The 12,357-nt window shown below is 39.3% G+C and overlaps 1 protein-coding gene across 1 annotated transcript; it reads right to left on the bottom strand.

Moving 5' to 3' along the window:
- Positions 1-932: 932 nt before the first annotated feature.
- Positions 933-9,867, bottom strand: LOC119919253 (the record flags this gene model as incomplete). The annotated part of the gene is made up of 6 exons (XM_038739681.1): positions 9,820-9,867; positions 8,242-8,524; positions 6,676-6,827; positions 5,568-5,841; positions 5,332-5,477; positions 933-1,164 (listed from the first exon to the last, which is right to left on the bottom strand). Coding segments are annotated over exons 2-6 (932 nt in total), but the record flags the coding sequence as incomplete, so codon positions are not given.
- Positions 9,868-12,357: the final 2,490 nt, after the last annotated feature.

Here is a 12,357-nt window from a genome sequence, read left to right as displayed (position 1 = left end):
TAGAACTTTCCAGCAGGTATAATTAGTGGTTTCATATATATCATAAGTGATGGGTGTTATTATTATGTTCTGGAGTATCCAAGAAATAAGTGTGTACTTTTAACGACTTATTCCAAACGAAGCCATATATGTTATCTTCTTGCTAGGTTAAAGGTTTATTATTATTCCTAGTCTCCAGACTATATTTTCTGTGTATGCTTCATTAGGTACAGTGCGCAGGCGTTTCACCTTTAGGTTTCATTTTCATTTAGTTGATGTTCAGGACTGGTGAGTGACTAAACTAGCATGGCTAGTAATTCAGATGAAAAATTAATATCACATGACTGGGTAATATTATTAGGTAATTCTGGTGTTTGTGTTTTCATTGCAGGTTTACAACCTAACAAAACTAACTAGACTAACAGATATCATAGCGGTAGCATTCAGGCTACCTAGTTTGTGGACGAGTATTGTGTATGTGTGCACAATAAAGCCCATAATGAAACTCGAGTTGTATCCGCCGTAGTTGTCCTGAAACCCTTCCAGTGGGGAGTTTATTGAGCTATAGAAGGTAGCTCAGTAGAGAACTGGACAACAATTTGGCCTGTAAGTCCTATAAATTCTGTTCTAAAAAGTTATTATACAATGAAACTGCTTACATGATACTGTTCAAACACGCTGTCGGACAGTCTTATGGCAACAAAATGCCCCCTTTAAATGTTCAAACAGGTAAATCTTCTCTCTTCAATTTTTACGTACTAACATCAGTTCACAAGAGTAATTAATCCTGTAGTCACTAGAGAGCTTTGTTACTTGAAGGTTAACAGAATTTTTTGGGCATTTGCAATTGCTGCTGAGTCTGTAGATTTTCTTGGAAGGACAGTCTTCACATAATATAAATATCAGCATAATGGGCAAAGCACTCATCCAACTTTGTCTGACCGTATATTTACCTTTTGCCATCCACTTGGACCATATCACCATAGCAGCAGTCCTCACTGAAGGCAAGCTGTATCACAGTCACATTGTAGGGAGCCAATAGATCCACTTGTACCCACTGACCAGGTATGTCTTCAGTTACACTGCAAGTTGAAAACTGACGGCCATCAATAACGTTGCTTGCTTGACCTGTGGTTTTCCACCTTAGGGAAGACTGATAAGCCACTCCTCTCAAAGCCACATTTTCTAGTGAAGATAAATGAGTTTAAAAAATTAAATTAGAAATGATCAACAAAATATATTAGTAATATTACCCGTTACAGGCAGAATATAACAAAGGCTGCTGGTTGTTGGTTTTACGTTGTTGCTATTTTATAAAATTTGACATTGTAGTAAAAGAAAATTAATTTGGAAAAGCTATTGTTAAGTGTTGTGCGTTCTCTTTAAGGAAGACTAAACATTAATCGTATCCAATTCCAGGCTTTCTGCAACATATGTAGTGTAAATGGTTTGCACATTTGCATCTGTGTGGTTAAACTTAAAAGGTCATGTTTTTTCCTTAAAGAGTAACAGCAATCTAAAAACCCGTGTTTAGGTGCCCTCTCTTTTAAAGAGTTTCTAGCCTGTTTCACTGCTGGTTTGTTGTTGGTTACCACACCCAACAGTGATGTGGTGAGGTCCTGAAGTACACTTGTACACTGCATCCAAGTGAGAAGTTAAGTTGCTGGGGATTTTCAGGGGTTATTAAAGCCTAGTTCACACTACACGATTTTAGCCTGATTTGCCGCTCAGCTAGCTCGGCAACCGTCAGGCTATGATCAGGAGTAAATAAGCGGTTGATTGTCAGTCATCAGTCGTTATGTGTGAACTACTCAATGACGCATCAAAATGGCTCCCCGACACATGACTGCCACATCGCAGACGTCTGCCAGATATCTAGCATGCCAAATATCTAGAAGAGTCGGACGACTCGACATCCACATCCAGCCAATGAGAGCAGGTAGCTGGCAGAGCAGGCAGCTACTTTTTTACCGCAAAACACGTTTCACTTCCCTCCAGCTCTCTCTGTAGCTCAGACAATCTCTGCTACCTGCATGCGCTAATGCATTCATTCACCCATATTTTTTTGTCTTTATAATTGGTATCTTTATTATAACAAACAACAGCTTTTTCCTGTGTAGGTCACGTCATTTTCTGTTTCACATTTCAGGTGTGTTTTCTTGACAAAATGTGGTTTGGAGACGAGCGTCGAATGACACAGTCGCTGTCAGCTCATGTAGGATGTGACCCCTTGTCACCTATCATTCACATAGTGTGAATGCCACAACAACTTCAAGACTCCTGTCACAAGACGGCAAGTTGTGTAGTGTGAACAGAAAATGACGTGACCTACACAGGAAAAAGCTGTTTGTCCCTGGCGGCGGGGAGCTTCCCGGCATGGCGTTCTGCTGTTCTTCCTCGGGGCAGGGTACAGTTTCCCCTGGGACATGCGCTTTGGGGGGGGTCATGGGATGCCCTGGCTTCTGGGGGTGGGGGTCTCTGGGCACTGCGCGGGTTGATCCGGTTGCGGTTTGGAGGGCTGCAGTGGGATTGTAGGGTGATTGTCGATGCATGTTGATGCATTGTGCTTTTTCCCTGGGCAGGGTCTCTGGATGGCTGCTGGGCGTTTAATTTGTGCATTGGAGTCCGGGGGAGGCATTTCCGGCCTAGACGGCCTTAGTTGGGGGGGACGGCGGACTTTTATTGGCGGGTGCACGGTGACCTGCGCGGCGGGTTTGCTGCTGGTGTTTCTCTCCGCTGGCTTTCGCTGTTGTGTTCTTCCGCTCGCTCTCTCTCTCATTTGCCCGACCTCGCACGCGGGATTCGCAGGGGGGTGCTGGGCATTGGGTGTTGCCGTGCTCGCGCAGTGTGCGCGTTGGGCTCCTCATTTGTGCATTGGTGTTGATAATTGCATGACAATTGGGCGTTTTGGTTGTTCGCTGCGCAGCGGTAGGGTGCTGGGTGGGGGGGAGCACTGGTTTATGTTGTGTGCGCGCCACGGTCAGTCCGGGTGCTGCTCTTCCGTGGGTTCCGTTCCGTCGGCATTGCGTTGTCAACTGGCATTTGGGTCGGGGTCTTCCGCATTTGCATCACGGTGCATCTGGGAATCTTTGTATTTATTGTTATTTTTTCTTGGGTTTCTTATGTTGTCCCTATTAGAATTATTCCTGATGCTTTTCTTTCAGTTACTTATTTAAATTAATTGTTATTATTCCAGCTCTCCTGGCTGTGCTGTGTTGCTTATTTAGTGTGTGTGACTGTTTCTTGTTTTCATTTTTCTCTTAGTTGTCATACTATGTCAGCTGTTTATTGCTGCTGTTCGGCTGGTTGTCTTTTACTATTATTATTTTTATTGTTTGTTTGTTTGTTTGTGTTTGTTTGTGTTTGTTGTTGTTTTTCTCCTCCCCAAGCTCCCCTCTCTGTTCTATTGCTATAGGTTTCGTTACTTTCTGCAATTGGTGTTTCCCTCTGCTATTCCCTGTTGTCCCCACCCTCCATCCCCCTTCTCTTACAGTTGTTGTCCTTTCTCTGTGCTGTCTGTCTGTGTCCCCCATCTCCATATCTGCCCCCCTGTCCAGCCCAGTGACAAATCAATACATAATTAAATAAATAATAAAACAGACAAAAGAGTATTTTAATACTCTCTTGTTAAAGTAAAATCTGTCTGGCACAATATGGTATCCAGCTCATCATACTCTATACCAGGCTGCTGGGCAGGACAGGTTTAAAAAAAAACTAACAAAAAAAAAAAACAACTTACTCTTTCATTAAGACCTTTAAATGGATGTGCAGTGTGTGCTTTACAACTGTTTCACAGGACTCACTGTTAAAAAGATAAAAGCTAGAAATAGTATAAATAGAATAGTATATTTTTACAATGTTACCATGTACCTGAAAAAGTCAGTGAGTAAAAAGGTGAAAATCTTTGTCCATTTTGTTGTAGGGTTAGGTTTTGTTGTTGTTTTTTTAGTGAAAGACATGGCTCTTTCAAAATGACATGCCCAACCAATGAGGTGAAATGCTCAGCTCCCATACCTGGAATACCCTGTGTGCATCGTATAGAGTTACACGCAGTGTTGGGCAAGCTACTTAGAAAATGTAGTGAGCTAAGCTACTAGCTACTCCACATTAAATGAAGCTTCCCTACACAGAAGCTACCCCCCAGTGAAATGTAGCAAGCTAAGCTACAGCAATGTGGCAAAAGTAGCTTAGCTACATCTAGGCTACTTATAATTTTTTAATATTTTATAGTTAGGTCACTTATATATATGTATATATAAGTTTCTGTCACTACATATCAAAGTTTCCTCCTCACTAGTTGAAGAGGTGTCCAGGCTGGACCCTGATCCTTCTCACAAGAGGTGTTACAGTAACTATCACAATAGAAAGTAAACTCAGTCAGGCATGTCTTTATTCCCCTGCAGACATCAGCCCAAGAATCGATACGTGATGTCACCGTCACACGGAAGCGCTTCCGCCGGCTGCACATACAGGTCCATGTGTAGCGGTGGCGTCACTTACTGATCCTTCAGAAATGTTTGAGAAAATGTAGCATGTGTGGAAGCTACCGCGCTACTCAGCCAATAAACGAGCTTCATTACTGAAAAGCTATTTGATTGAGAAAATAGCAACGCTACCACCGAGGGGCTGAGAAATGTAGTTAAACTAGTAACGGCGCTACTTGCAGCCCAACACTGGTTACACGACCCCTACCCGCCGGTTGGTGCGAGCAGTCCTGAACCCTTCACTCTACGTTAAATTTAAGGTAACACTATCTTGAACTATTTGAAACATTTGCAACAAGCTAAGAGAGTTAGCTTATGTAGCAGTGGTGAAATAAATACTATTGGCTTGCATCTGAGGATAATGGCTAATTAACTAGCTAACATCAGGTAATTTCACCCCACACGTTACTTCACAGTGGCAAGAGTACTACATATCTGCGATTTAGTACAATGATTAAATTTAGGTGGTATCGAGTCTATACTTCCACCATTGTGTAGGCTACATCTATTCAAAATCACGACATGAAAAAAAGAAAAGAAAAAATGCTGAGGTTGCTCTCTCTCCCCTTATGTGTATGTACATTGACACTAAAATAACAATAATCAATTTTATGCCATTATTTGATATTATTCTAGCAGCATAGTATTGTTGTTGCTTAAAAATTAAACATATTGTGTTAAGTGGAAAAAAGTTGATATTTTTTACCTAGATATTTCAAAATAATAAATTTTAGGCCTTAAATCGCAATACCACAATACCGTGTAACCATATGGGTAACATACTGTCAAAATCTCATACAGGCCCATGCCTACCTGTGACATAAACATATTTTGTGAAGTTTCATTCTTTATGATGTGCGGAGCTTACCAAGCACAGTCCCATACACCTGTACTTCACAAACTGTCAAATTCTTCTGTAGTCCAGGAAGAACAACATGGACAAAGCGACCTTCCATTATTCCACACTGGTAGTTGTATTTGTTCTGTCCCGTTGCAATGGAGATGATGGCACACCTGAAATGTAAGTATGAAACCAAAGAGAGAATCAAAGGCTGATAAGTACTAGTACTTCTACAGCAAGTAAGTACTCTTTTCTTCCTGCACCTCTGGTTGCTGGTGTCATTCTTGAGACCGATGCGGATCTCAGCACCGTCCAGCTCCTCTGAGCAGCAGTCGCTGATGCTGGTGACAGACACAGCTGTTATTTTGTAGATACTCCTCAGGTCCAGTTGCCACCAGGGGTTGTCTTGCAGTGGAACTGAAGCACAGGTGCTTTGTGGATCCTTCCCACTGTCTTCATCAATGGCCATTTGTGGAGCAGTTGCTGCAGAATCTGGTTCTCCAGACTGTGTGGCTACTCCTCTCGGTGCCACATTGGCTGACAGGCGTGCCATGAAGACATTTGTGAAAAAATGTATTCAGTAAGAACCAGTTACTGATTCATTTGGAGAAACACAGCACTTAGTGAATACTGAAGTACAGTTCAACAAGGCAAAATACTCTACAGCCAAGCTAGCAGATCTTCGAGGCCAGATTGCTAATTGTAAATCAAACCAAAGTATTAGACACATATAACATGTATTTATACCTGATGATGGCATTTAAGTAAAGATTTGAATTTTGGAAAAATAGCTGTAGTTTCTGTGTTTATGGGATTTCTGAATCACTTGTTTGTTTTGTGGCAGTATAAAAAAATTACACTTTTTTTTTTTTTACACAATTAAACACATTTTTCCACATTTTGTTGCGGTAAGGTTATGTTGCATGCATCTTACTTTTTTCTTGGTAGTTTTTGCCTTGAGTGTGGATAGAAAGCTTTTGTTACAGTATGTTACTGAAGCTTGTTATCTTTCCTGTACAATACTATTTGCTTTGCTTCCCTGTGTGTTATATTGTTTCAGATGTCTTGACATTTTCACAAACATTACTCCGAAAAATGAATACATATGAAAAAGTATATATATTTTGAACTCCAAAGAAAATTTTATCACGCACGGACTGGAAACCATTGATGTCTGAGCATAAAATTGGATCTAAATTCAGCAGAAAGCTGAACATGGACACACTGGTTTCTTCAATTAAGTTGTTTTGTAAATCTAAAGATCAATAACACTAAACAATATTGTGTCAATTTTTACCGCATTATGTTCACACAGAAATTATGGCATAATTGAACCAACTATTTAGAGGCCATTGCTCAGTGCTGCATTACTTCCTGTAGGGGTTGTAGTGGCGTACACTTTGACCTCACAAAGCTGAAGTCGCCTTCCTACACCACGGATGAAAACATTGACGTAACGTCCTTCCATCTGGTCACAGTTAAAGACATATTTAATTTCACTGGTCACAGTGATGACTCCACATCTGATGGGCAAAAAGACAGAAAAACAAAGCTATTGATTGACAGCAGGATGACGATTCCTACCTCCAAAGAATGCTAGTTAATGAAGATTTGTCTGAATATATAACTTAAAAAATAATAATATGAAGAAGCAGGATATACGGTAATATGAGGTTTCAGCACTAAATGACTAATTATGTACGGTATTAAATATATGAATAGAGTGAGTATATGTACAATTTATATACAGTATAATTTACTGGGAGTGTGATGACATCTCGCACCACGAGATCTTGGGAGATTAAGTGGTGACAAGGTCAGGTAAAAAGCTGTCTCGCGAGACAAATTAAATTTTTCACATGTTGTCAAGCCACACATTAATTTTCTCACGCAGTGAAATATAAATGTATAGGCCTAACTTATCAGATCAACACTGCCCAATGATTGACACCGGCATAACCTGCTCGCAACTGTCTGAGAGTACAGACCGCTGTGACGAGTGGTAACGTAGCTGATAGAGTTTTGCAACATAAACATCTAAAAACTGAAGGCATCCTTGCTCTGTTTGGAACTGTGAGCTGCACTTCATCTGAGCTGCAGATTTGTGGTAAGATTCCTGCCTGTTAAGAAGTTTTTCCATTTACTTTCAGTTTCACATGCATTTCACCTGAATTTTGTGTTTTTCTTTTATATATATATATATATATATATATATATATATATATATATACACACACACACACACACACACAGTTGAAAATGACACCAGTGTTGCCGATACATCACCTGCTACTGATTGGTTAGTGCAAATCAAAAGAAATAGCCCTACAATAATATCTGGCCCCGCTTGTGCTGAAATAGATCTCAGTCATGACAGCAACAGTTACTCACATAACCACTTCCTCTTAAGTGATTGTGACTTTAAAATAAAAGCGCAAGAATGTATTTTGCAGCAATGCTTTATGTCGAGCTTTTACTTTGAAGAGTTCTGAAGGACATTCAAAGAATCTCTTTGTTTGCTTGACACACCTCTGAAAAAGCCGTCACTAAACGTGTGATTGGATTCCCCTGAATTTTCCCCAGAAAAATTAAAATAAGTGTCCATAGGTTTATGAATGCGGATCAAACGCCGGGCACACACTGCAGCTTGCTTTATGTGAGCATTTGAACTGTCCTTTTATTCAATTTGTTTAACAAGGGAGAAAAAATATCCCCAATAAGATAGAATCGATTGCACAACCTACCCTTCAAGAGTCCCGCACGGTACCAACTGAGCTAAACATGGGCATTCTTCCATTCGGTCTGACTTTGTTCTGGCCCGCCTGATAACGGCTTGGAAAAATTTGGCCCGATGCCAGACTTATTTGCCGACTCCTAAAATAGCCCCTCCCAAACTGAAAATATCCTACACACAATGTGAAACAACCATTACATCACCTGGGATTGTTGTTGCCATTGTTCTCCAGTGAGTTACCAATGTGTATTTCAGCCCCCTGTATCTCATAAATGCAGCAATCTGATCTTCGGATGACTTCAATATATGAGATGTTGTATGGAGCCCGCATGTCCAGTCTCCACCAGGGGTTGGTCTCCCAATCAGTGGCAGTGCAGCTCCCAAGCAAATAGTTTGAAATAGATTTGCCATCAATCACCACGTCTGGCAGAAACGAGGGGTCAAACAGTGATGACTGAGCAGCCACTCCACCCAGAGCCACATTAGCTGGAGAGTAGGCACAGTGAAGTGATTATAGTGATTATAGACTAAATAATCAAATACTTGTTTGCAGTGCCAAATATGTAAAAACATCTACACAGGAAAGACCTTGATGATAAGCCTAAGCATGCTGAAAAATTAAAGGGGCTGTATGTAGTTTTTCATTGAAATCACTAATTAATAAATCTAATTTTCACTGCCTTATTGACAATGGGCTGTCGCCTTACTTATAAATGAAGCAAGAAGTTTTCTCTGTTGCTTGCATCAGCCACTATTGTGCTTTTAATGTGAGGACTCTGCGAGCACTTGCGAGGCTCTCTTTGATCACATCGACAAAACCACAGCTAACAACATACTGTCCACTAACACCATAAAACAACCATCTCCCAGCAAAACACAGATTCCAACATAAACGCCACGTAAGGACACAAAACAACAATAAAGTTTTATGTGCTGAAGCCCATCAGACCAAACAGATTGAGATAATGTCAAGTTAACACAACACAGTAAACATCAAAAAGGCTTGAGAAACACAGAGAGAGTCACGTTAAATGTTTTCTGGTGCAAAGTTGTATCGCTTTCCACATTACTTCACTAACTAACGCGACCCAGTCTACTAACCGTTTCGTTATCATACATTTACGTCAGATGTGCTCACATTGCTGAGCCTCCGGTGAAATATACACAGATAGTAATGGTAGTTATCATGTAATGAGCATCGATTAGTTCAACCTCAAGCAGCTGATAAAAATATTACTGTAACATTGCAGTGGGAGTTTCCCTTAGTTTCCAGTTTGTGTAAAGCTGTCTTCCTGTCTGTCTATAGCTGTTGTCACGCTGCCTTTTTGCAAACTGCATAATGCCCCTTTAAAGACAGAAAATCTATTCACAGAAACTAACAAAAGGACTACATATGTAGCTTAATGAGTCTGTCAAAGATTGTTCTTTAATTGTTCATATAATCTTCATCCTGCATCCAAACAAGCAAATTAACAAAATGCCTGTTACTTTAGATTGTAAACTACATTGAATGCTTTTTAAGACTTTTCAAGACCCAGAACATTTGAAACACAGTCCAAAATAAATAAATATAAATGTATAAATTTGTTTTCTTTCTTCCCTCTATTAATCACATCGAGACCCATCAGGTTTAACTTGTGACCATTTGAAGGGGGCCCAATCACCACGTTAAGTACTGACAATCTAATAATGTCATGTATATTTAAAAACGACAGGATGGTGTTCTGCAGAATGAGTACTTTCACTTATTCATATTCATACAACTTTTATACTTGTCTTACCTGCCTGGTGAGTAATCCTGAAAGTGAGAAGGATGGACCCTGCAAATACATTTCAAAATTGACACGAAACTCATGTGAGTGTGCAGTTCTGACATTTTCATAGTCAGTTTCTTTGTTGTTTAAAATTACATTTTTGTTTCAGAATGTGTCATTGTCAATGGGAAAATCTAATATATTAATTTAGGAAATCTAATAAATCAGTTTAGGAAAAATAAATGAAGTCATGTTCTTCTTCACCATATAGGATTTAATCTACAAATAAGCAACACGAAAATATCTAAACTAAAACATATATAGAACTTTAAAAAGTGTTTTTAAAGTTTAACCAAAAATCCATCTTTTAAACACATGTATATCATTGTATGACTTACCCCCAATAAAAATGAATTTCCAACTCCACTCCATGATTTATACTTAATTGTGTTCAACACAAAGCATGTCTTAAAGAATGAGATCGTTTTTTTATAAAAAAAAATAATTAAGCTTTAACGCAAAACGTGTGCTTATGATGGCGAGAATTCAGTTGCCTAAACAGCTCAAGATGCAGGTGTTCCTCATTTACCATGATGTGCATTTGAATTGATTTGCATATAAATAAATGCAAACCCCATTCACATACTCAAATGCATGAATGCAAAATATTAGCAACACCTGACACCTGAGTGACTCAGATCAAGTCCCCATGACAAAAGGGCACCTTGAAAATAAAATAGAAGCACTGACCAAGGGGGTCAGCAGTAGTGTCAAGTTTGATGCCAATTCATTAAATAAAGTGAAGAAAATTAATCCATACAGCTACAAAACATAAGTTACACCCTAATGAGTATATTCAAAACAGTCAGTATGTACATTAAATTTACAAACACAATGCACAAACATTTCCAAAAGTGCAATGCAAAATATAGTTATTAAGCATTTAAGTGGATTTTGTGTTAAAGTTACAGTTTGATTGACTTTGCACAACCCACGTAGTGGATCATTTAACATATGTTGATTTGTTGTAATATAAAAACACCAAATATATATATATATATATATATATATATATATATATCTCATGATAGACAGGGCAGTCCTGGTTCTTTTCTTCTGAAGAATCCTTGTGGATTGTAAATGTTCTGTCTTTAGTGATCAAACATTTCAAATATGATATTGCAATAATACTTATTTCATGTTGTGTTGTACTGGTCCTTCTGTATTAGAATATACTTCACCAGGGCTGGTATTTATCAAGCTTCTCAAAGTGCCATTGTAGTCTTAAGTGCTGAGAATTCATGAAATTTACTCCTACTTTTAAATAAAGTAAGAATAAAAGCCAGTTATCACATTTCTTAAAGCTAAGAATCACTCTTACTCTCCCAGTTATTTAAGGCAGCTCCAGAGGTCTCTCAAGTGATTAGGAGCTGCTATTTGGGGCTTGTGACGGCACTGTGGAGACAGAGAGATGTGCGAATATTTCAGGAGAGCAAGAATTTCTGAATTATTTGACGACACACAGTTAGACGGGGTCGGACAGCGCAGGCATAAACTTTGTCAGCGAGCTGGTGAGGGACGTCATCTCACCACCTCTTATGCAGTAATGCCTTTTCAGTTAAATTAAAGGTGGTGATGAATAAATGTAAATGTAATGATGACGCTTCATTTATTTGCTACAGGACAAATGCAGCAATGCTGATGATTTTGGCCCGTCACAACCATCAATAAGCCGAATGGTCATGGAAACAATTATTGCACTTGTAGCTCCACACACTGTCACGCGTTTCGTTGGCTTCCCAACAACATCCCCCGTAATCCAACAGAAGCAAACAGTTTATGCAAATAGCCGGCAATACATGAGTAGTAGGCGCATTTGATGGTGTTCATATAAAGATAAACTTATCTTTCATTTATTAACGTGTAGGCCTATATCATGATGTTTTCTCTTGAAAATTTTTAATTATCAAATATGTGATATTTATTATATTATTATGTGATAATATAAACTCCTTTTAGGAATTTCACCATTCAATGTGAATTCATCTAAAAATATTCTTAAAGAAGGAAATCTTCTCAGTGATTGGTCCGTGGCTACATCGTCATCCAAAATCCTGTTTGCGGCACAGCAAAGTGTCGTGAATCAGCTCTCAGACTGATTTAGTCTTACACTTCACTCAAATTAGGACTATGATGCTTGATAACTAACTTTTAAGTGCAGCTTTGAGCCAAGAATTTTTTTACTCTTAAGTCAGTTCTTTGCAGCGTTCTTATGAGTACTTCTGAGAAGCTGGATAAATACGGGCCCTGAGCACCAACACCCCCGGTACCAGGGGCAGCACGTGATTTCCGCGCAAATGGGGAAATTCATGTCTGAAACTTGTCTTGCCATGCTACACACCTCTGTGAAGATAGGAGACTCAGCTCGAAGCTCAAACCAACCATTTTTATCTACACCAAACACCCATCAAACACCAAGCATTTAAATGAGCTTATATCACACCATAAATCGCTCTGTAATCACTGTCTATCTTGATTGCCTGGGAGCTGTGGCTGCATTCTCTC

The sequence above is a fragment of the Micropterus salmoides genome, unplaced genomic scaffold (assembly GCF_014851395.1).
Source record: "Micropterus salmoides isolate LMB-PRFRI ecotype aquatic unplaced genomic scaffold, ASM1485139v1 Ms_hic_scaffold_2638, whole genome shotgun sequence".
In the NCBI taxonomy this organism is placed as follows: Eukaryota; Metazoa; Chordata; class Actinopteri; order Centrarchiformes; family Centrarchidae; genus Micropterus; species Micropterus salmoides.
This window is presented reverse-complemented; position numbering and strand designations above follow the sequence as displayed.